The 26505-nt window shown below is 32.2% G+C and overlaps 1 protein-coding gene across 50 annotated transcripts in view; it reads left to right on the top strand.

The window, feature by feature from the left end:
- Positions 1-26505, top strand: part of RIMS2 (regulating synaptic membrane exocytosis 2) — a 617675-nt gene that overhangs the window by 323791 nt on the left and 267379 nt on the right. For 31 of the 50 annotated variants that reach the window (XM_085021921.1, XM_085021928.1, XM_085021934.1 and 28 more), the window contains 8 exons: positions 370-489; positions 2827-2926; positions 4069-4192; positions 6546-6592; positions 10328-10440; positions 16715-16762; positions 20336-20466; positions 26314-26485. In XM_085021921.1, coding sequence (XP_084878047.1) covers positions 370-489; positions 2827-2926; positions 4069-4192; positions 6546-6592; positions 10328-10440; positions 16715-16762; positions 20336-20466; positions 26314-26485 — 855 coding nt within the window. The remainder of the gene's footprint in view (positions 1-369; positions 490-2826; positions 2927-4068; positions 4193-6545; positions 6593-10327; positions 10441-16714; positions 16763-20335; positions 20467-26313; positions 26486-26505) is intronic. The other 19 variants (XM_085021919.1, XM_085021923.1, XM_085021931.1 and 16 more) reach the window with 1 other exon arrangement.

The raw sequence follows: 26505 nt of genomic DNA, 5'->3' as shown, positions 1-26505 counted from the left end.
AGGTCACTTGCATAGAATTGCAGTCTTTTTTTTTGTCGGTGAATTTTTACTCTCTAACATGTAGAGTAGATCACTAAATTAGAGTTTGCATATATTTTCAAGACTTCTGATATTTGTAGAACTATATGACTTCAGTATTGTATCAGGGCACTGTTAGAATCTGAAGTAACTGGAATTTGAAAAAATTTGAGATTATTAAAATTAAGTTATAAATTAATCTAGTAAACCCTTTGGATCAGTATTTTGAATGCAGACTGGTTTGTGTAATCATAACGCTTTGGAAATTGGAAGTTTAGAGGGATTGTACAATAAAGGGTCATTTGTCATAAAAAACATTAATTTTTTGTGTTTGTTGATGCAATATGCCAGCACCCTGTGACATGGCAGCCATCTAAAGATGGAGATCGTTTGATTGGTCGCATTTTATTAAATAAGCGTTTAAAAGATGGAAGTGTATCTCGAGATTCAGGAGCAATGCTTGGCTTAAAGGTATGTGGCAAAATTTATGAGATTTTGCGTCTGTACTCCTTTACAAGAGATGTAACTTTATACCAATTAAGTGGGTTTTCTTTTTCCATTTTCAAGAATTCCTTAATATTTGCATTGGTTATCTAAAACATTTCATTTTCCAAGTATTACTTAGGAGGTTGCCATTATCCTATAGTAATGCGTATGTATATATATGTTTATATATGTTTTTAGAAAATATAACCTGAGTTACATACTTGAATCCTAAATGGGGGGCTCCAACTTATTTTGCCTGTATAATTTGTCATTTAAGTCTCTACCTGTGTTTATATGCTATTAAAATGATAGCTTTATTTAGTCATTAAATATGCAAACTTGGGAAATATATGTATTACATGGGAATATAATTTTTAAATGAGTGTAGCAATATTTGTGTGTGTGTGTGTGTGTGTGTGTGTGTGTGTGTGTGTGTGTGTGTGTTTGTGAGGAAAAGAAGTTTGAAGTCTGGAAATTCAAAAATACTTAGGAGATTTAATATAAATATTAATTTATATTTTATTGTAGAATACCAGACAGTTATTTGGTAAATACACCAAAGAAGCTCTGTTTTAAGGTGAATTAAAAAGTGAAACACGAAGAGAATATGTGTTTTAGAGTTAAGACATTGCTACAGAAGTAGTCCTGTAGAATCTAGTTATTGAGAGATATTTGAAAACTTTGGTCAACGTGATATTGGGCAACATTTATTGAGTGGTTGCCAAATGGCCAGCACTCATCTGAGCACTTTGGGTCTATCATTTTATTAACATTCATAACAGATAAGAAATAGGCTTAAGGTGTTGTAACTTGTTCATGGTCATAAAGCTGGTGATGAAGGTGGGAATTAAATTCAGATTTGCCCAGCATAATGTTAGAACCGTGAGGTATAGCATTTGGGAAGTCTTGGCTTGATTTCTAATTTAGCAATTACAGGAATTCCCGTTGTGGATCATTGGAAACGAATCTGACAAGAACCATGAGGTTGCGGGTTCAATTCCTGGCCTCGCTCAGTGTGTTAAGGATCTGGCGTTGCTATGAGCTGTGGTGTAGGTTGCAGACACAGCTCAGATCTGGTGTTGCTGTGGCTGTGGTGTAGGCCAGTGGCTGCAGCTTTGATTTGACCCCTAGCCTGGGAAGCTCCATATGTTGTGGGTGCGGCCCTAAAAAGCAAAAAAATTCGGCAATTACTAGCTACATGATATTAGGCAACTAAACTTCTCTTAGACTCAGACTCCTCATCTGTACAATGGAGATAATAATACTTACTGAATTATTATTTAATAAGACTAAATAAAGCAATACACAAATATTTAATATAGTGCCTTGCACTCTATGGGATTTCAGTAGTAATAACTATAGTTAGTATGATTGATTATTATTATTAAAGCTTATCAAGCCAAGAAACTTAAAATATTAACACAGGTATTTCAGCCCATAATATCTGTAGCTATAATTTTCAGAACCAAACATAGGAATAGTTAGCTAATATTAACTGAACTGCAACTGAATATAATTTACTGAAATTTGGGAATACTTGAAGTAAGATAAATCAATGAATTCTGCATCTTTCCATCAATTCAGAAGCAAAAAAAAAATCTGTTCACTGTTGTTTGCTTAACTTGCTTTAAGTTGATAGGCTGATTGCATGGTATTTGATGAGAATCAAAGCATTAATTTTTAAGAGGCAAGTCTTATAGGTACACATATTACTCCACAGCATTATTTCTAACATTTGTCTTTTCTTTTTCTGAAAGATATGTATTAATAGAAATACAAAAATAGAAAAATTAGGATGCAGATGGTTTAAAGTTTACATTAACTCTGATGAGATTAAGTAAATTTCATAATTTTCTCAGGAAAAATCCATCATTTTCATCATGCACATTGTCAATGTGACCAAAAGATTACCAACTAATAAAATTTTTAGAAGATATCATAATTATAGTAAAATTAACAAAATTATATAATGATATTTGATGTCTATAACTAGAAATGTTAATATGATTCTGTAGTACTGTAATAACATGTTTTTAGAAATGGAAAAAGTCAGAATTCTGTAAATAAAGAGGAAAATCATAGATTGTGAAGTTGTTTCCAAGATATGCAACATTTTCAACAAGTAATTAAACATTTGGGACATGTACTCAGTTCCTAATAATAACACTATATTGTTTAAAAATTATTTTAACATATTAAGTTACAGTATTAAAAGCTGTCTAGTTAATTAAAAGCAAATTGTCTAGTTATTTTTTTACTTGAATCTTCAACTGTGTTCATTTGAACAATATGCCTGTTTTAACATTTTCTTCTTTTAATCAGGTTGTAGGAGGAAAGATGACTGAATCAGGTCGGCTCTGTGCATTTATTACCAAAGTTAAAAAAGGAAGTTTAGCTGATACTGTAGGACATCTTAGACCAGGTAGGTTTCTATCTTTGATTACTTATATTTAAACTATTAAACTTGAGTACTTATGAAAAAGTGATCCTCATTTAGAAGTGACTTTATTAGTAACAAAAAGTTCATTTAACTTAAATATTAATCTTTATTCACTAATGGAAAGTTGTAACTATTAGTTCTTGTCCCATTAGATAAAAAGACTTTTGTATTTACTGATGTAATTTCTTTGCTCTTGGATATTCCTAGTCTGTATCTAGGATTAACCTAATTTGCTCCTCATAAACCTTCTTGTTTCTTTTGAAGAATTCGAGCATGGTTCAGGAACAAACTTCATGGATAAACACACATTTCCTAAAATGTGTCACTCCTTGTCTCTTTAATAATGGATACTATTGAAGCGATTCTTGACTACCTTAGAGGGGATTCAGTAAGATGCTTAGTATTAAGCTTTTTACAAAAAGTGTTTAGACAAGGTGCTTAGCTTCATGTATGGTGAGAAACCTAGATTTCAGAGTTATAAAATCTTGAAAGAAGGAACTGTCTTGGAATTTTATATAATTGAAATTTCTATTAAGAAATCCCAGAAAGAGGGAATTCCCGTTGTGGCACAGTAGAAATGAATCTGACTAGGAACCATGAGGTTGCAGGTTTGATCCCTGGCCTCACTCACTAGGTTAAGGATCTGGCATTGCTGTGAGCTGTGGTGTAGGTTGCAGATGCAGCTCAGATCCCCCGTTGCTGTGGCTGTGGCACAGGCTGGTAGCTGTAGCTCTTATTCGATCCCTAGCCTGGGAACCTCCATATGCTGTGGGTGTGGCCCTAAAATCCACCAAGTTGGAGACATAAGTTGTTCCCAACTTGCTTCTCCTCATAAGAAGAACTAACAACTATTTAGGGACAAGGCTTCATTGAGAAAATCCTAGAAATCACAGAGATAACATTTATGTAATATTTCCTCTGACCCTTGTCCTTTTTGGTGAAATATACTAATCATCCTGGTCTTCAAATTTTATGTCACTAGAGCTGTTCTCAATATGTTTCTTATTCTATATTGGTGACTTATTCTAGAGAATTCATTGCAGTTTAAGATGGCTTTTGTTTTGAGTGCCTTTTATGGGGTTAGCTTTTCTTTCTAAGATTATTGTTACTGACATACACTGTAGGTGATGAAGTATTAGAATGGAATGGAAGGCTATTGCAAGGAGCCACATTTGAAGAGGTATATAACATCATTCTGGAATCCAAACCTGAACCACAAGTGGAACTTGTTGTTTCAAGGCCTATTGGGTGAGTTGGTTTGAGTACTTCATACACATAAAGTTCTTCGTATATACAGATTCATCTATATATACGAAGAAATTTATAGATAGATTTATATATATATATAAATATAAAGTTTATAAGGTACTTTGTACATATAAAGTTGACTGCTATTAAACAATTTATAATGTGCAATCTAATAATGTCTGATTGCCTTATAAAACTAAACTATTTTGAGAACAATGTTTTTTTTCTCCTTTATTAAAAATACCTCACCAAAGTCATGACATGTCTTTATCTGATCATGCTAGAGTATATAGTTAATTACAAAAGAAGAAGAAATATTTAGGTGTTTATTAATTTTATTTTCTTAAACGATAACTAAAGCCATTAGCAGAAGGGTACTATAGTAATGATTCTTTCAAACAACCTTTCATAAACTATCCTCTACATTGTAAAAATGACAATCAACTATATTCTATGAATTTTATATATTTTTTTCTAAAATTAAGATTTCATCAGAAGAAAGAGAGGGCTTAAGGGTATACTATTTCTAGATGGAGGCAACAATTTAAGGAAAAACAGGACATCTTTAACCAAATGTCAATTACCTTTTGACTTTTTAACTTGGCAGTAAATATAATCCTTTGTACCTATAATGTGAGACTTACTCATGAAATTATCACAGCAATGTTTTCTTAGAAGCTCATATATTAAGCCAATGTAAGAGATATACCTATAACTAAAAACAAGGCAATAGAAAAATATATAAACTGACAGTGAGTTATTAAATGTGTGTCTGGAGTAAGAGCATTCCAGGGTAGAAGCTGTGGAAAGTCTTCTTTCTGATAGAATACTAGAGCCCAATTTTAACTTATTTAGGAAGTGGCCTCTTTTCTTGATGAAGAAAATGACTTCAACTGATAACTTAGTTTTTGACATGTTCCTTTCAAAAGTAATGAATATGTCAGATGAAATTTTGTCTATTTTTTATTTGTCTTCATAGGTTTGTAATATGGTAAAACTGTACTCTATCAACTTAGGATATTAATCAAGTATATTTCTTGATATTAAATGATCCTCTAATCATATTTTTGTTTTATATCTTAGATATTTTTGACGTAATTTTTCTGAATGATCTTAACTACTATTACATACCCCTCCTGGCAAATCTCAAATAAAAATGTACATTTTTTTTGGTGTAAATGCAATTACAAGGTAATTTTGCTAAGTCCCAATACATTTTTTCTTAGTGGAATTAGTATGTTTAAAAAATTTTAGTCACAATTTGAATATTTTAATTTTTGATTTGATGATATTCTATTTGAATTTCGGTGTTACTGAGTTGAACAACAGTAGGTAAAAGTAATGAGTAGAATATAATTAAAATATATTTATAAATCTTACCTTGTTGAGTACAGAAATTTTTTAGAATGGATAATTGTGTTAGTGAAGCACATAGGAAATAAAGTATGTTTTTACAAATCTACTCTAAAGTTTTTTTTTTCACTTTTTAAAGTTTTATTGAAGTATAATCGATTTACAATGTTGTAATAATTTATGCTGTACAGCAAAGTAATTCAGTTATACATGTACACACATCCATTTCCTTTCAGATTCTTTTCCACATAGATTACCACAGGATATTGGGTAGAGTACTCTGTGCTATAGAGTGGGTCCCCAATGACCAGTCATTCCATATACCTCAGTGTGCATATGCTAGTCCCAAACCCCCAGTCCAGCCTTTCCTGTAAGTTTTTTTAAAATTTTTATTACAGTTGACTTACAATATTCTGTCAATTTCTGCTGTAGAGCAAAGAACCCAGTTATACATAATATATACATTCTTTTTCTCACATTATCCTCCATCATGTTCCATCAGAAGTGACTAGATAGAGTTCTCTGTGCTATACAGCAAGATCTCATTGCTTATCCACTCCAAATGCAGTAGTTTGCATCTACTAACCCCCATTCCACTCCTTCCCCTTCCCCCTTGGGAACTGCAAGTGTGTTCTCCATGTCCATGAGTTTGTTTCTTTTCTGTAGATAGGTTCATTTATGCCATATGTTAGATTCCAGATATAAGTGACATCATATGGTATTTGTCTTTCTCCTTCTGACTTACTTCATTTAATATGAGAATCTCTAGTCCTTCCAATAAGTTTTAATTCCTTTTAAGTAGTAGGCGTTAACCCAGAATACTTCTATTAGCAATAAGGTACTTAGGCTTGTTTTTTTTTCTTATTTATATAACACTGCTATCTTACATAATTTTGTTCATTTTACACTATCCTGTTATAATACAGGTTGGTAATGATCAAAATAGAAGTTGCTACTATTTGTTGAAATAATTTATTGTTTTCTTTTTCTATCATTTCAGAGATATACCTAGAATACCTGATAGCACACATGCACAACTGGAATCCAGTAAGTTTCATCATTTATTTTAGAAGAAAATATTATTAATAAAGTCATTCATCACGGGTCAAATGAAGTCTTTTGTCTATTAAGTCAAAGTAAGATATATAATAAAGTTGCTATCAAGTATAGATCATATAAAGATAGAAAATTTAGTATTATTTCATGTACAAAAGTCTATGATATTTTAAGATGACTTATTAAAACCTTACTGTCTTAACTACTTTGTATTTTTAGATAGCTTTATTAAGATATACTGCTATAAACTGAACATATTTAAAATGCACAATTAGATGTTTTGACATTATGTATAAAACCATTGCCACAATAAAAACTAATGAATGTACCATCACTCCCAAAAGTTTCAGCCTCTTCCATCCTGATTTCACTTAATTTAATAATTTACTACTTTGTAACCTAATCCTCAGTCAATGGGGGGAATACTTAGGATAATCCAGTGAATAATTATATATATTTTAATTTACACTTTTGGAAAATGGTAATAATTCTGATTTTAGAGTAGTAATGGAACAATAGATATACAAGTTAAAATAACATTAAACACATGAATACTTTTTATTACTTGTGTTTGAGTGCTATTTCAGATGGTAAGCCAATGAACTAAGTTTCTTGGTTGATTGAGAGTAAGGGATGTTGTGAAAGAAGAGGAGAATTGCAATTGGAAATACATGGAGAAGGAAAGACGGGGGCAAGGTTTGAAAGAATGGCAGTCTGAGGGGAAAGCTCTTCGGGTACAGGGACCAGAGGTGCAAAGGCTCTAAGGCAGGAAGGCCTAAAATGCATTTAAGAAAAAGCAAAATGATGATCGTGGCTGTAAGTGTGAGCAAGGGGAAGCAGGGTTAAAAGGAGGATAGGGAAGTAATGAGCAACCAAACTGCACAGACTTTGTAAGGCACTCTAAAGACTGACTTTTACTCTGATGAAAATCAAGAGCGACATAGGATGTTTTTGAAAAGAGACTTCAGTATTAAAATCTGGCTACTATGTTGAAAATAGGTTAAATGGAGTGAAAGCAGAGAGAGAATGAGAGGACTATTTCAGTATTTGAGTGGTCTGATAGTGGGAACTTCAACCACAGGGTCTGCGGTGAAGATGAGAAGTGGTCGGATTCTCTATTTACACAACAGTTGAGAATATACTATTAAATAGATTTTTTTAACTTTAATATCACAATTATGAGTATAAATTTCTTTAAAATCTTTATCAGAGAGGAGAAATCTTTCTGGAATGGCGTAGGTCTAAACTTTAAGATGTGATCATATAACCTATTTGATTTAGTACATTTAGCTAGTTGCTATATCATTTCATCCAATATATCATTTTCTCATAAAACTGTAAGTACTAATATAATGGTAATAATAATTATAATATTATATATAATAATCATTGTGTATAGTAATATTATAATCATCATCATCATTCCCATTTTATTGAGTGCTTGGAGCTGGGCTAGGTGTTATACCTACATTCTCACCCTACATTCTGAAATAGCACTCAAACACAAGTAATAAAAAGTACTTATGTGTTTAATGTTATTCACATGTAGTTTTCACAGCAATCTATGAAGTAGGTAAAATTTTTATTCACTTATATTGCATTACTCAGATATCGTATAAACAGTGTGACACCCTTCATCTTATTATAGCTGTTTGAAAAGCCCTTGCACTATAATTCCAAAATTATTCCTGTAAGGACAGGAGTCCTTTCTCAGATTAGATTCAACTCTTTATTCTTTTTTTTTTTGTCTTTTTGCCATTTCTTGGGCCACTCTCGCAGCATATGGAGGTTCCCAGGCTAGGGGTCGAATCAGAGCTGTAGCCCCTGGCCTATGCCAGAGCCACAGCAATGCCAGATCCGAACCGCATCTGCAACCTACACCACAGCTCATGGGCATCACCGGATCCTTAACCCACTGAACAAGGCCAGGGATCGAACCCGCAACCTCATGGTTCCTAGTCAGATTTGTTAACCACTGCACCATGACGGGAACTCCTCAACGCTTTATTCTTTAAAAATTGAAGAATAGCTTTCTCCAAAGCCCAATTCTTAACCCTCTGTTTTTAGTTCCTCAATAAATTCTTCTCTCTATGTAGTTTTAATTGCCATATAACTCCCAAGTTTGTATTATCAGATAATCTATCATTGTCCCTTCATCCCTGCATGTTTAAGAATATGCTTTAAGGGTCTTTCTATTACTTGAAGCTTAGCATGTAGAAAACTTAGCTTTTTTCTTAGTATCAAGTCAGCATTCTTTCTGCTTCTAAATACTGTAAAGTTATCACCATGACTTCTGATCCCAAGGCTTGCAGTCTCCCCCCTTCATTTTAAACATTACTCTCTCTAGAAGTGAATTTATCTGCTTATGCCTCTAATTTGGGAGACTCTTTACAGTTTAATTTTTAACACTATATCTACTTGACATCTGGCACCATCCATATACCTCATTACCTCATTTCCCCTTGGATGTCTCTGAAGTGTCACAGGGTCACTGTGTTCCAAATTAATTTCTTTACCCAACACAAGACTTCTCCAGTTTTCTCTGTCCCAGGAATATCTGCACTGGCCTGTGCAGAGAACAAGACCAGCACATAGGGGACTTGACTCCACATCTGATTACAAGACTTGAACTCTTACTGTCCCCCCGCTTTCCCTTTACCTCTCATATCTAATTCGCTTCCAAGTTCTCTTTTTCTTATTTTGTAATATGCCCTCAACTCTATTTCATTTTCCAGCCTTTTCTGTTATTATTATTTTATTGAAGTCTTCTTGTTCTTAGCTGTTTTCCATCTCAGTTCCGTCTACACTTTTAAGTAAATGGTAAAGACATCTTCCTCAAATGCAATTTTTATTACCTTACTCATAGGAGCTTAGCATGTATATTTTATTTTATTTTCTGGCCACACCCACAGCTTTTGGAAGTTCCCAGACCAGGGATTGAACCCATGCCATAGCAGTGACCCAGCTACGGCAGAGACCACATTGGATCCTTAACCACTAGACCCCCAGGGAACTCCATGGATATTTTCTTCATGCCAAAATTTTTGTCCAGAATTCCAGGCATTTAATTCTGCCAGTATCTTGGCCCCATTTTTATTCACTTTCCAACTTCCATACATACAAATTCTAGGAACTGAAGTTCTGCTTTTTATGCTATTTTGTATCTTTTTTTCATAGCCCCTCACTTCTTCTCTACCCATCTAATTTATTATATTCTTCCAGATATGGTTAAAAAAATCACTTCTTGAGAACTTTTCACAATCAACATTCTAGAACTTAAACTTTTAACATTGCAAGTTTAGACCATCTTCAAGTTGCTTTATTGATTTAGATTTTCGTTTTCCTTCCTAAGTTTCTATTTAAAAATTTTTAGTATGTTATAATGGAAAAAAATAAAAATCATTATATAAAAAAAATTTAGTATGTTATGTTAGTGAGATAGGAATTTAGTACACACAGCAGATGAAGTGACTATGTTTTGAGGTCTATCTCTGCTATAATTGGCAGAGGAAATGGTTCACCCTTGGTCTTAAGAGAATCCCTAAGCTGCACCTACACTTTAAAAAAAATCCTCTAAGTATATTTGGAACATCATGGTTAAGAAAATGGTCTATATAATGGCATTTTGTGGGCATTGAAAACTACTTAAAAGATGTCTGGTAAAGATTATTAAATAGCTAGTAAAGAGCAATTATTATTATTCTTTATGTGTAATTACCATTTCAGGTTCTAGCTCATTTGAATCTCAAAAAATGGATCGTCCTTCTATTTCCGTTACCTCTCCCATGAGTCCTGGCATGTTGAGGGATGTTCCACAGTTCTTATCTGGACAACTTTCAGTATGTAATCACTGGATTAATTTCTCTTTTTGGAATATCAAGTAATGTTTTTACTGTATGATGCTAGTTTTTTTGTAAAACAAGTTCTTTAGAATATAATTGTGCTTTTCAATTTTTTCTCATTTTTAGTAATTTTAATTAATTTAAATTCAAGTGTAATTATGTAGCATAATACTTTTTTTTATTAGAGTTAAGTTTTCTGGAATTTAATGAGAATTAGAATTTGTGATGCAATATAAAACCTTTTTCACCTTGGTAATATTATTCCAAAATTCAAAGTTATGATTTTTGCTTAGTACTTTAAAATGAGTATAATTTGTCTAAGACAAATTTCTAAGAGAAATAAAAATGCTACATTATAAAATTGTAAAAATTTCTAAGAGAAATAAAAATGCTACATTGTAAAAATGCTACATTGTAAAATGAGTATAATTTGTCTAAGACAAATTTCTAAGAGAAATAAAAATGCTACATTGTACAAAAATAGAATATTTAAGATAAAAGTAAATATTTATATAATCTTTCATTTTCAACTTTAAAGAAAATTTAAGATGAATTTCATAGTAATCATTGGGGTATGAATATTGCTCTGAAACATAATGATACTTCAGATGACTTGTTAACAGACAAAACTAAGTAAATGGGAAAATACCTAATGGATGACTGAGTATGCCAGGTGGACTTCATATTAAGCGATCCCTAATCTGAACATTTATAATAAAATTTAAAAATTATTATACATCTTTTGACCATATTAGATAAGCTTTGCAAATTCAAGCCCTCACTTTTTATTAATTTCTTCAGTTGTCATTTCCTTTAAACCATTAAAAAATATTAAAATTTTTCCAGTTATATTTTAGAAACAAGTTAATATTGACACTAATTATGGAAATTACTAAACATACATTTTTATGAGTATTAAGAATTATTTATATTCTCAAAATTCAAACATTGAATTTTGGATAAAAAACGTCACACTTAAAAACTAACCCTTCTTGGGCTGATAATTTAAGAGCAATATCTAGCCTTTTGTTGTATCAGCTACAAAATTTCTCCCTTTATTTTTTAGGGGGAAGGAGAAGTATTTAATTTTTCTGAAGAATTTTCATTAATTAAATGGAGATGGAGGAAGTATAAGTAGAATTAAGATAGTAATAATTATTGAAAAAAATCATTAGACATGTCTGTTCTGGGATTACTTTCATTACAAAAGTGATAACAAAAGCTATGTAAGAAAGAAGACGAGATATAATTAGGAGATTGTAAATGTCATAAAATGAACTATTCTTTATTATTTTCTTTTCCTTTCTTTTTCATAACAGAGTGAACTTTTGCATTTGAGGACAGTAGTGTTTATTTCACTTTACACAATAAGTAGCATTGTTCTACTTATTCTTTCACATTTTTTGGACAGCATAGATGTTGTCATTTATGGTTTAAATGCATGTGTATTTTCTTATACTATTTTAGAAAGTTCTAATACATGTTAGCTTTTAAAATTTTTAATTTTAAAATTTAAAAATTTTAAATTATAGTTCATTTGTAAATCATGCTTCGGGTGGCTGACAATGTCAGTACATAAATAAATCTGTGTGCGTGTGTGTGTGTGCGTGTATAGTTGGCTTCAGTTGGTCAAAGAGGGAGCAGAAGATAGATTTCCATAGTTAAGTAAGTACCACTTTGTTACCTCTTGAAATCCCAAGGCTATATTAGAAATTGAACTAGGAGGGGAGGGTGAGAAGCATAGTGTAGGCATTTAGACAGATTTCAAATTCACCTCATGATTCAAAATGAACATGGTAGAAAGATAAGACTGTTAAATATTTTGGGCAAATAAAAACTTAAAAGTATGTAGTATTCGAATTTATAAATAATGTTGCTTTAAAATCCATAGAATTGGAGTTCCCGTCGTGGTGCAGTGGTTAATGAATCCGACTAGGAACCTTAAGGTTGCGGGTTCGGTCCCTGCCCTTGCTCAGTGGGTTAACGATCCAGCGTTGCCGTGAGCTGTGGTGTAGGTTGCAGACGCGGCTCGGCTCCCGCGTTGCTGTGGCTCTGGCGTAGGCCGGTAGCTACAGCTCCGATTGGACCCTGGCCTGGGAACCTCCATATGCCGCAGGAGGGGCCCAAGAAATGGCAAAAAGACAAAAAAAAAAAAAAAAAAATCCATAGAATTATAACTTAATATTGTGTACCATTTTATCATCTTTTTGTGACTTAGAATGGTAGCAATATAATATTTGTATAAGTGTAATATATATTTGTTGTGGTAAATCTATAAAGAACAGATAAAATAAAAAATAAATACCATCTATAATCTTGCCACTAAAGTATAACCATTCACATACATATAAATTTTTAAACAGAACTGTGATAAATCTGGGTATACTATTTTGAAACTTGCTTTTTCACTTAGTAATATAATAATATGGTATACTTTTGCCTCTAAACTTTTTTCTTTAAAAATTCCTGCTAAAATAATTTTAATAATTATTTAATACCCTTTTTAACTTAATTTGCTATTCTAGGATATATTTCTTGTTTCTAATTTATAAATAATGATGCCATGGAAATCTTGCATATTTTATTAGGAGAAAACTCTTTTGTTATAATAAGTTTCCAGATGTAAAATACAAAAGAAAAAATTCAAAGATTCTTAAAATCTGTTGCATAAATTGTTCTCCAAAATATTTTTACCAAATTATACTAGAGTTATCTATTTAAGTAATTGATGTTAATGTATATATAACCCAGGTCATTTGTAACACTAGTTACTGAGACTATGATAGGGAACAAGAGATACACAGATTTTACCTTAAAACTAAATTTACATAAAACTTAATTTTATTTTCATTCTTTACATGTAGGAAACCATAAGCAATATACCCTTCTAGGGATAGTATTTTCCTTTATATTTAATCTCAATTCTGCCAACTGGAGATAAATTTGGTTTGATCTAATTATGTAGAGGTTGGGAAAATGTGTCCACATATATCATTCTTCAGGAAAACTCCTGGGAAATCATAAGGCAACATTATGATTCCTATCTCCTATTTACCTGTGGGTATTTTTACTTCTGGTGAGATTTACCTGGGCCCGTAAGTCACTCATTATTTACAAAATCAGACATTGCTAATGCCTGACAACAAAGACAATTTGTTTATTATATGAACTGACCTTTCTATTATATTTATGTCAGTTCATGGACTGTTATTTTCTTAAATATATAGGTATAATGCAAATCATTGTTTAAATTTTCATGTACAAGGCTGTTGATGATTTTTAAAAATTACTCAGTTTCTTTCTTTTCTGTGCTTGAATTATGCTGACTTGTTATTCTAGGGCATAGCTATGAAAGTACCATTGATGTATTTGGTGAGAAAATCAGTATGCACTCAGGTTTATGACACCTGGACTATATGTTGACTTTTTCACTGTCAGCACTCCCTTGATTCTTTTTAATATTGTGTTCTGTAATTTAGAGCTTTCCTTCTTCAGAGGATTACTTTTGTAATTCTCTTTATATTTTAAAATTAATTTGTAGCTTTTAGCAAGTTTTTTGATGAAGTATTAAAATAAATTATAATCCTTAACTTTTTAAAAAGTGGAAAATGGCTCAGATCTCTTTCTTTCTATAGAAACTCAGTAATTCTTACTGACAATCATACTTATTTATTTCAGGGTCTGTGGCTGACTAATGGTTACTTTGTTTTAATATGATATTAAGTGACTTTGTTTTAATATTTTTCTGACTCCATTTTTAGTGATAAGCTGGTAAATATTGTATATATCCATTTTATATGCCCATTTAAAGGGAATAAGAAATTGAGAAATAGGTATGTATTCTTTATATCTACTTAAAAACTCAATAGCCTTTTAAAAACTTTTTGTAAATGAAAGGTGTTTTTTGAGCTTTCATCTTTTATATCTCATTGTTACAATCTTGTTATTTCAGAAGCATTGTATAAAAAGAATGTCCTGAAGTTAGGACAGTATTAAGTAGGAAGTGACATTAAAAATACAAAATAAATTGCGAGACACATATTCAAACTCTTCATTTATATGAGGCTGAATCGTTACAGTTACTATTAGCTGCCTCATGCTTAAAATAAATGAATTAATATTAATTACAAACTGCAATGAGATACAAAATACTTCACCATTTATGAAGTATCCAGAATCCACAGAGATAGAAAGCAGCTTAGTAGTTGCCAGAAATTGAGACAATGGGAAAATATGGGGAGTGATTACTTAATACCCTTCTGGTGTGATGAAAAAGTTTTGAAACTAGAGCGAGGTGGTGGTGCTACAGCATTGTGGATGTTCTAGGTGCTACTGAATTGTACCCTTTAAAATGGATAATTGCGTGTTATTTTAATTTCACCTCAATTTAAAGTAACCTGACAAAACAAAATATGTTTACATAGCCAAGTTTAATGTATAATCTTATGGGTGTAAATTGGATTTAAATTAGCATAGATATTAGACAGTCAATTTCAGAAATCTGTGAGTTATTTGAGATTATTTTAGAAAATTACCTTAAAGAATTACTTTATTTCCAAGTACTGTTTCTTTTGAAGTGAATCTTTTAGTTTACAGAATGTTTCCTTTAAAAATCTTTCATTAGCAGTATTTTTGGTCTAAACCAGGTAGAACAGGTAAGAAGGAAAAAAATCTATTTCTAAATATAGTGCCTAACTAAAGTCCTTTTCTTCAGTCTAGTTAATCTCTGTGAATCTCATGCATCTCTTACTCATTGGCTAGAGAATTATCTACCTAGGATTATGCATACAGATTTCAGTAACACGCTACATATCAAAACATTCAGTAACACACTCCATATCAGATTTCAGTAACACACTCCATGTCAAAAACATTCCATTTGGAAATGTGTCCACACAAAAAGGAAGATAGCTTAGGTTTGAGACTGTCTTGGTTTCTGGAGAGAGACTCATATGATTGAATGATAGTCTGCTTCTAAAATCTGTTTTTAGGGTTTTAGATTTGTGTCTTAAACAGTGCCTGTCTGATAATGGTTGAATGGGATAGAGTCCTTCTAGTATCTGTTGTTTCCATATAGCAGTGGAAAAGTCTGAAGCCTTTAACTGTTTACAGATGCTAATTAGGCAAGAGAATCCGTGAGAAAGCTGAAGAATGGGGTGGAATCTTGGTGAAAGAACAAAAATTAAACTCCCTGAAATCCATTCCTAATCCAGAGACATACATCTGATTTTGTTCCTGCTTTAACTGTTGGCATGCCTTAATAAAGGCAAAAAATTTTGATTGTGGTATCTTTGGGAAAATGTTTCAAAATGAAAATAAAATAAATTATAAGAGGAATCTGATTTTATTCCAAGAATTTGAAATAACAGTGATTTAATCAGAACTGGGTTTATTTTCTACCTTTACAATATGTTACTTTTTGTGTGGGAAAGTCTATCTAGCCTTTTTTTAAAATCTATTTCTTCATCTACATATTGGAGATAATAGCAGCTATCTCCTAGCATTGTTGGGAAGCAGTAAACTTGCAAAAAACTGTCAGTAAAGGCCTGAAAAAATATAAAAAACTATAAATGAAAAGAAATGAGGTATTATTGTCATTAATAAGTATGATTAGTTCTAAATAGTGTTATCTCAAGTGGTACACAATAAATGTCTGAAAATGATGTTTAAATACTAGAGCCTGGTATAGACTCTTAAAGGATGAATCAACTAATTCATCCAGTGTATTCCAGCATACTTTTATCTTTCTGTCTTTATTCTTTTAAGGAATGCTAAAGCTGGCCTAGCTTACGTTTTTTAGACTTTTGTTAGCTGTATCCCTTTGGAAAGTTACACAATTACTTCTACAGATGACTTTCAATTAATAATGCTATAATGTATTTTTGTCTTATTTCTTGGATTATGATTTTTTTTCTTTGTAGTGTGTTTAAGGGTGAAACCTAAAGTATCTTGACTCTTGTGTTATGTTTAAACTCATTCTTTCAGAATATATAAGCCCAAATATATTATTTTATATTCAGTCTTAATTCCTGTTAATTACGTTTAAAAATCTGATTTGAAACTTATTAGATTGATAGAGTTTTATCTATTTTAGCATTTTGGGAAAATTAATTTATTCATTATATCAAACTGCTTAATTTAGATATATATTGTCATGGAAAATGTATTTAAAGGTTAGTTGTACGTGTTTTTTACTTTTGGTCTTTTAGTTCCAGCGTGTTGTCCTTTTTGGTTTTGTTTTATTGCTTTTTTCTTTAATTTTGCTTACCAGAGCCAAAGCCTTAGTAGAAGAACAACGCCTTTTGTTCCTAGGGTTCAGGTAAAGGCCTTGTCTGCCTGATAGAAACTGAAGTTGTGTTTTATCCCTTACTTGTATGTTTTTGGAAAATGCGTAGTAGGAAAACTTTCTTTGGGATGTTGCTCCAAACCATATTATTGACTTTAAAATCATTTTATGAGCCAGCTTGTAGAATTATGCATGGGGATTAAAATACAGGAAAAATTTAAAGAGACAATCTTTGTTAGCGATTTTATATGATGAACTGAATACTAAAACTCACAGGTTTCAGGTTGGCATTTAATGCAGATTTTACTTATACTTGTAACATTGATAGAAATTGCTGATTTTATACTGTTGACATTCACCTTTATTACACCAAGTTTGCTGTCTCTTTAAATCATTCATTATATATTTAACTTATATATTATCTTGCATTTTCCAAGCTATAACTCCTTGAGGAGATTGGCAAATAAATTTGTACCTTAACTAAAATAAGAATTTTATACATATGATATAAGGTTCAACTTTTGGGAAGTAGATTACTTTGAAAGAACAAAATCACAATCCAAACAAACTATGTTGGATTTATTTTGTTTACATTTTGTAATTGTAATTCCATTTAATTTTACTGTAATACTTAGGTACAAGTTGTTTGCCTCTTTTCATTAGGAAACCTTATATAGTAAATCAATATAGTTTTTTTTTTTTAAGTAGAGTTATGCTTTCCTTGCTTTGCTGCATGTTTTTCCCCCCAGATTGTTGTTGCTTTTCAATAATACTAATTTAGTTTAAATTTTAAAAGTTAAAGTTTTTCTAGTTAATACTATACAGTGTAAAATATTAACTTATACTACTCACGTTCTGCTTAGGAAATTTAAAAATGATTACATGATAAAACTGGAATGATAACTATTAAAACAATTAAAGTAATATCAATATTTTTATTAATGAAATTGAGGTAAATAAGAACTATATTATATCTAGAATTGTGGAAAAATACATTTGTTATTTGGAGGAATCAACAGACATATTCTAACCATTGATTTAAAAAGCACAGAAATGTTTAGGAATGTGATAAATAATCTAACAAATAAAATAATTCTCTTTTTATAGTGTGAACTGGATAGCTTTCAAAAACTTCAGTAAAATAAAAACTAGGGCTATGGATCACAAATGCCCAGTCTGATGATTTATTAAAAAGTGTAATTTGATTAAAAAACAGTAAAATTAAAATATACCTGTTTCATATCATATTATTTTAATATTTATATATTTGTAATATATAATTTAATAAACTAAATTATTAATGTGAATATATGAAAGTCACATGCCTATTATCTGTTTGGATAAGAAATGAATATTATCAGTAAGTGATATTTTTGGTTTTCCATGGCATAAGAAAATCTAAAAATAATACTATTTATCAAGTATTTGAAAAATGTATCTTAAATGTTTAGCTATAATTCTTCTAAAGGAGCAAAAATATTGCCTGTGCAGATGGCAACAAAGGTTTAATCTCAGTCTCTCAAAAAACTCTCATAGAAATCCATAACTTGCTCCAATTATTGTGAGCTTGGTCTAATAATAATAATTTTTTTGTTTCTTAAGTATATAGTTTATTGGAATTTTTTTTTTTTTTCTTAAGACTTTCTGGGGCTTTTTCTCATCGAATTACTAACATTCATGTCATGATCCTCTGAGAAGGATTTTTAATATCATGGAAAAATAAAGCCATGTTTTTTATTGCTATAGAAAATAAGAAATATTAGAAATTAATGTGGTTTTAGTCACAAATTTAGAGAAACTATGACGGTCTCTGACATCTTTGTTTCATCTCATTTCTGATACACTCTTGTGTATCAGAAATTTTTTATTTTTGTTTGCCCCTCATGTCTTTTGCCAGAGTGGCCTCTTTTTTCCCACCTATTTTCATCTCTATCTTTGTTCTAATATTGTCGGGCAAGCAAACATTTGAACTGTTTTTTTCCATTTACATATTACAGGATTTTTTTTTTTCCAGGTTTTTGGACCCCTAGTCCATTGCAGTGGTTCTCAAGCTTTAATGTCCATGAGAACCATCTAGAAGTGTTGTTAAAATGCAAATTCCCTCAGCCACATTCCAATTCAGTAGATGAGAGGTAGATGACAGGAATTTGTAACTTTTAAAGAATAGCAAGATAATATTGTTGCAGGAGTTTTGGGGACTACAATTTAAGAAACACTTGTTTAGAGTCTATACTTAGCAACTCGATTTGGAAAACTTATTATTACACAGCATCAAGATAATGCCTGTGTTAAACATAAGGACCTAAATAGTAGTAATAATCATTTTAAATTTTAAGTTTTCCTTATAATTATTCTTATTATTCCATTTGACTAAAAAGAAAGATGTAAATAATTTGATATTCTCTACTGAGCCATTAGTCTTCCAACTCAAAGTTTTGCCCAGCCACTTATTCTCTTGAAATATGAAGTGAGAGACTCAACAAGGCATGTTAGAATTGGAACTGAACTACCAATATATCAATATATATTTGTCTATATTTATATGTATATGATATACATTTATTTATATATCCTAGAGCCTGGCCCCGACCTGACTCTGTTTTGGAGATGAGAGGAAAGAACTGACATGAGATGTATATTTAAATTGTTTAAACTGATACAGACATGGTTTCAAATTAAAGGAAAAAAATCAAACCATTGGAAACACATATAATAAAGTATATGTTATATAAATATAATGTTTTCCCAAATTTCAAGTTTATAATTCAATTTCAGTTTCAAGGTAATGGTCAGAAATGTGCTCAGTTCTGAACTAAATGTGGATCAGAGCCATAGTCATCATAGATTCTGACATGGCAAAATTAGCTAGGTAGGTGTGGGAGTGTGAGGTACGTGTGTGGGAGGTGACAATTGTTAAATCAGATGAATTCAGCAGCTGGATGTGAAGTTCTAATCCTTAATTATGGCAAAGGCAAATTATTCTTTCTCATCTAGAATTATAAAGTATACCCTTATTAGTCTAAAGATAATACATTGCTTCACAAGTGAAAAAGAAACTCTGCGTAAGAAATTTTAAAAGATGAATTTATTGCATTTTTAAATACAAACCTAAGGAATCTATGGACTAAAAGTACTAGTAACTGCCATTGCTTAAAATCTTTGAAATGTCTTTGCTGTGGTATAACATAAAATATTTGCTTAAAAAATCCCTGTGAATGCTGTATAAATAAGTTATTTATTCAATTCATTTTGAGCACTTATTCTGAACTATTTAGGGGAACCAAAATAAATTACAGTGATTCTTGCATAAAGGTATACATAGAGCAATCCTATATAAAGTCCTTAGTTATGGTAGTGTAATTATTATGTGCATGTTAATAAGGTATCAAATTAGATTATAAAAAGGACAAATGATTTATCAAACTAAAATATCTGAATTAATTTCTCTATTCATTGAGGTTACCGTAGCATATCATTTTAACTGCAAGTGAAGTTAATATTCTGTGCTAATATTAGCGTAAGAGAACAGAGCAAATATTGGGAATGTAAACATTATGTTACAGTAGTAAATGTTTAAGCTGATAAATGAATATTTTTGCTTTTCAGATAAAACTATGGTTTGACAAGGTTGGTCACCAGTTAATAGTTACAATTTTGGGAGCAAAGGATCTCCCTTCCAGGGAAGATGGGAGGCCAAGGAATCCTTATGTTAAAATTTACTTTCTTCCAGACAGAAGGTAGGGATATGAAACAACAATAAATGTTCTTGAAAATAAATGAGAAATGTTAATGGCAGTGGGTGTTTTGATTCTGTATCATTTATTTTTAAATATCATACCAGTTAGATAACTTATAAAGTTTAGCATAAGCATATTGATTCTTGGGAATCAAAATAGTGAGAGTAAATATTTTCAGATTGTTTTAAAATTATATCAAATATTTACAATAAAAATTATTTAATATTTATTTTAGGTTGTGTGGATTATTTCTTAAATAATGTATGTTTTCATTGATCAAACTCATTAAAAATTGTGCTCCTTAGGGGACAGGTTTGGGGGAGGACTGTACTGGGGTTTGGGGTTGGCATACACACACTGAGGTATGCGAAATGATTGCCCAACAGGGACCTGCTATATAGCTCAGGAAACTTTCCCTGATATTCTGTGATAATCTATATATGAAAAGAATCTGAAAAAGAATTGATGTGTGTGTATATGTGTAACTGAATCACTTTGTTGTACAGCAGAAATGAGCACAACATTGTAAATCAGCTGTACTTCAATGAAACTTTAAAAAATGAAAAAAAATTATTGAGGCTTCAATCAAAAAAATTTATGCTCCTTTAAATCAAATGCATTTTTAACATAGATGACAGAGGCAAAAAGCTCAAAGTGGTACTGAAGGCTATGATCATGTTCCTCTAAAATTTCTACTTCCTCTTACTAAGATATTATTTTTCTCTATTCTGTAAAGTTAATGAGTATGCTTTATATTTCATCACCTATATCACCAAGGAATCTTTACCACTAGGCCTGTAATCAGCTCTCTAAAGTGTTATTTGCTTTTTGTGCATGCTAATCAACATACACTTTGAGGAATCAGGATAGGAGAAATAGCTTATCAAAAAATCATCTAATCATTCTTAATTCCAGACACATACAAAATAAAAGAGATTGGAGTGCCCATTGTGGCTCAGCAGTTCCGACATTGTCTCTGTGAGGATGTGGGTTCAATCCCTGGCCTTGCTCAGTGGGTTAAGGATCCAGGATTGCCACAAGTTGCAGTGTAGGTTGCAGGTGCAGCTTGGATGCAGCATTGCCGTGGCTGTGGCATGGTCTGGCAGCTGCAGCTCCAATTCAAGCCCTAGCCCGGGAACGTCCATATGCCGCTGGTGCAGTCATAAAAAGAAAAGAAAAGAAAAAAAAAAAGAGGGAGAGAGATTATTCAGTAAGCATCATGTAAAAAGAAAGAAGTAATGCACCAATTACCCTTTCCACAGCTCTTCTGCATCTCAGGCTTTCAGGCTGGTCATTTTTCTCAGGTTGGAAGTCGCTGGGCACACATGTGATCTTAAACATATTTATACACTTTGGTAACTCTCTTTTAGTTAGTTTAAGTTGAAAGTCATCACTGTTGAGTGCCAGAGTATCATCTGAAGAACAATTTCAGCAAAGAAAAGGATAAAAGAAAGGAAGTAGGCAGTTAATAAAGGCCTTATACTTTATTTGATACATATTTTGAAGCGAAATTTGTAAAATGAATTCCTCAGAAAATGTCAGTGTGTCACAACATCTAAAACTATTAGAAAATATTTCCTATAACTAGAATGTTAAATCCAGCTTAAATTTCAGTTGGATGACAAATGTCACAGCTGTTCTACCTACCTTCCTGGATGGAGGCTAAGATACATGGCTCCTCAGAACGCACCTAGTGTACTAGTCCTAGCATCACAAGAATGCCACAAGGAAAACCTGCTGGAAATGCTGAATTCTCATCTATGCTTTTATGCACACAGATAACTTCAGTTTCTACTTATTCAGACCTTTGAAGAAAAATGCTTGTTTTTCAAGATGATCAAAGTCTCTCAAACCATTTGTTTTTTGGTTGACTATTTGTGGTTAGTTTTATTTTATTTAACATACCTTTCTCCACTTTGTGAGCAGATAGAACTAAAATGGAAGGGAATGTCCCTTTAAAGACTCCTTCACATTTCAGATGTAGGATTTTTTTTTTTTTATTTTTTTTATTTTTTGGGCCGCTCCCGCGGCATATGGAGGTTCCCAGGCTAGGGGTCAAATCGGAGCTGCAGCCACCGGCCTACGCCAGAGCCACAGCAACGCAGGATCCGAGCCGCGTCTGCAACCTACACCACAGCTCACGGCAACGCCGGATCGTTAACCCACTGAGCAAGGGCAGGGACCGAACCCGCAACCTCATGGTTCCTAGTCGGATTCGTTAACCACTGCGCCACGACGGGAACTCCAGATGTAGGATTTTTTAATCTTTTCTCAACACCAGAGAATGTGAGAAACATTTGGATATTTTTTTTTTCTCACATTATTTCTCAACTGAGTTTCCCTGTCATTTATCAGGAATTTGAAGTCTCTTTAGGCAAGTTTGTAGCTCACTTTATTGATAGAGCTGTGTCAGGTTTTTACCCTTAAATAAAGCATTCTCTGGTTAAGTTAAACAGCTACGTTGTCACTACATTATCATCTCAGATTTTTTTTTTTCTGTTGACACAATTTTTTACATGTGAATAAAGGACTATTTATAGTTTGGGTATGAACTATTTCTTTTTTCTTGACAATTTTTCTGGGAGAAAAAAAACACAGGTCCCAGGAAGCCTATAGATACCAAAATCTGCAGTGCTAAAGTCACTTATATAAAATTGCATAGTTCTGCATTTGCAGATGGGGGGCAACAACTGGACATGAATAAATGAACATAGAAAACAGTTGATGCCTTTTTATTTATTTTTGTTGTTGTTTGGGTTTTTTTTTGCCACACCTATGGCATACAGAAATTCCTGGGCCAGATATTGAACCCTTGCCACAGCTGTGACCCAGGCTGCAGCAGTGACAGTGCTGCCAGATCCTTAACCCTCTGAGTCAGCAGAGAATTCCTGATATCTTTTTATTGATAAGGCGTCCTAGAGGGACAAGCGAGGCTACATAGAAGAGATTTAGTCCAGAATGTCAGTATGTCAGCAAAGCCATTCAATGTATTATTTTCTACATAATATACAAGGTACTCTAAAAAATAGCTAGGCATGCTTTAACACTCTTTCTTATATCTTGAAGGAGAGTTAGTTACGAGTCAAAATATATTTCTTTCTTTTGTTTTGAGTGAACATATCATCGTTGCATGCTGCTAAGTTAAATTATATGGAAACCAAAAGTACTGGAAACATGAAAATAAATAGAAAAAGCTTTAGGTTAGATTTTTTAACTGCTTTCTCAACAATTTAATGATGTTGTTAAAGATCAATTATTTTATTACCATTAAGCTGCTATTTAAAACATATATTTAGCATGCTTATTGATCTTAGTTTTTCTGTAATTTTAGCAACATTTCAGTGCTTTGACTTATACAGCATGATCTTCTTTTGAAGGCTTTAATCATACTTCTAGAAAAAAAAATAACTCATTTACTTTTTAACTTGATGAAGGTAAGATACCTTTCCATTGCTCTTTTCATGGATTGGTGCTTTGATGTACACTAAATTGCCTTACCAAATTGTAATCATATAAGGTGTGTTTATGAGGAACTTCAGAGGTTATCTAGTCTCCTCCTACCCAGAATTAGAAATCCCTTCTAATGTAATCATTCTTTGAGAACTTTATACACTCTTGAAGTGTTAGCCAAGTTTCCTCTTTTTTTTTGCTTTTTTTTGGGGGGCAGTGCTCCAGCTGCAGCATATGGAAGTTCCCAGGCTAAGGGTCAAATTGGAGCTGCAGCTGCCAGCCTATGCCACAGCCACAGCAATGCTAGATGGGAGTTGCATCTGTGACCTACACCGTATCCTCCAACCCACTGAGTGAGGGATTTCCTCATGGATGCTAGTCAGATTCATTACCACTGAGCCACAAGGGAAACTCCCAAGGCTTTCTTCTATTTCTGTTCAGGTTGCGATACCAAACATTCTTGATTTAGAGAGCAAGGTTCCTGGCCTTGGTGGAAGGACCTTTATCTCTGACAGGGTCTCATATGTAATTCTTCAATGGATGGAATATAAAATATAAGTAGATGTGTTATAAATATTTGTTAAAATTATAGGAGGGAGTAATGTAGTCATGAATCATAGTCTTTGTCATTATTTCTATTATTTAGTTATTTTTATTTATAGTACCACTTCTTTTCCATAAATTTCAAGAAACCTAATAGGTTTCCAAAGTTATTTTTCTACAAAACCTTTAGAAATTAATATGTATACATTGTTTTAAGATGACTTTCTGCTACATTAAATATATGTGCTTGAAGGAAATTCCTGTTGTGGTGCAGCGGTAACAAATCCGACTAGCATCCGTGAAGATGTGGGTTCAATCCCTGGCCTCGCTCAGTGGGTTAAGGATCTGGCATTGCCTTGAGCTGTGGTATAGGTCGCAGACTTGGCTCAGATCCCACCTCGCTGTAGCTATGGTGTAGGCTGGCAGCTGTAGCTCTGATTCAACTCCTAGCCTGGGAACTTCCATATCCTGCTGGTGTGACCGTAAAAAAAAAAAATGTGTGCGTGTGTGTGTGTGTGTGTGTGTGTGTGTGTGCGCGCGCGCGCGCGCGTGCGTGCATGGTGCTTGGAAACATACGTGCTCTTGATTACTTAAATCAAGTTGATATTAAACATTAAGCTCTCTATTCACTTAGAGAAGGAGTCTCGTAGCCTCCCTCACTTAGAGACAATCTATCTTTAGTTTTCCCAGCTTCCTATTTCCTGACACTCTTCGTACTGTGTACTACACTGAGAGAATTTGTAGCAGTTAATACCATTCCACTTGCAGTTCATAGTTACCTCTCACTTCAAACAGACGCTTTTGATAGCTTAATGATCTTTTTATTCCTAGATGGTCTTTTTATTCCTATTCAACCATTGATCCTCTCTAATAAGCTAGAGTAGTGATCTCCAGAAAGAATGGGTGTACACAGTGGATGTATGAGATAGTTTATTGTTCAGAAAGAAATATTTGAATTTTTATTTTAATGTAACTATTTTTCATTCTATTTTTGTGTATTTGTCAATTTATATAATTATCTGTATAATGATTTAGTAATACATGCTTATAATTTATAAATATATGTGTATATAATGGAACAGGTAATCAAAAACATTTACTTGATAGAAATATGCACTCAAAAAAAAATGTGAGCATCTCTGAGCTAGAAGTTTTGTTTATCAGGATGGTCAGCTTGAATTTTCAGATTATAGTTGCCCTCTCACATAGAAACAATTTTACTATGTTTTCGAAGGCAAGACATTGATAAATGTCAAATGGGCAAATGCATATTTCTTCTGTGTGAGAAAGTAACTTGGTAAAGTGCAGCTACAATTGCTCATTAGCTAAATTATATGGATGTGAAGTAGTGAACATCACAGTTTACTAGATTTACTGTACAATAACACTTCTATAGTCTTAAGTGATTAGTATATGCAATTACTATCTGTTGGTTATAAATACTATGTATAGTCTTTGCATATATACAAATACTAAAAGTAATAGTATATGTAACCAGTAGGTTAATTGCCCTTTTGAAGATTTCCAATAGGGCAATGTGCTTAAAAAAATTAAAGTTAAGATTCTTCAGTTTAGTTTTATTTAGAATTTGAGAAAGATTAAGTTTTTAATAATCTATCATGAAAATTTTTCATATTTATTGAATATTGGTATTATCAAGTCATTCTTATAAAGTAGTAAATTGTATGCCTTATAAATTTTAATGGTAACTTTAAAGATTATAATATTTTTAATGTATGATACATTTGTGGGAAAACTTCACTTGATTTCTTTCCTGAGAAATTTTATATTAATAATTTTGAGGGCGAAAGTTAAAGGTTTATGTAAGTTCATGTATTCTCATTTTTTTCATAGTGATAAAAACAAGAGAAGAACTAAAACAGTAAAGAAAACATTAGAACCCAAATGGAACCAAACATTCATTTATTCTCCAGTCCACCGAAGAGAATTTCGGGAACGAATGCTTGAGATTACCCTTTGGGATCAAGCTCGAGTTCGAGAGGAAGAAAGTGAATTCTTAGGAGAGGTATCTGCAACTATTTTAAA

This window comes from Sus scrofa, chromosome 4 (genome assembly GCF_054392235.1).
Source record: "Sus scrofa isolate SSC_HxYL_T2T_F1_AM1 chromosome 4, Sscrofa_HxYL_maternal_Yorkshire_Landrace_v2.0, whole genome shotgun sequence".
In the NCBI taxonomy this organism is placed as follows: Eukaryota; Metazoa; Chordata; class Mammalia; order Artiodactyla; family Suidae; genus Sus; species Sus scrofa.
Note: the sequence above shows the minus strand (reverse complement) of the source record. Positions and strands in the feature narration are given on the sequence as shown.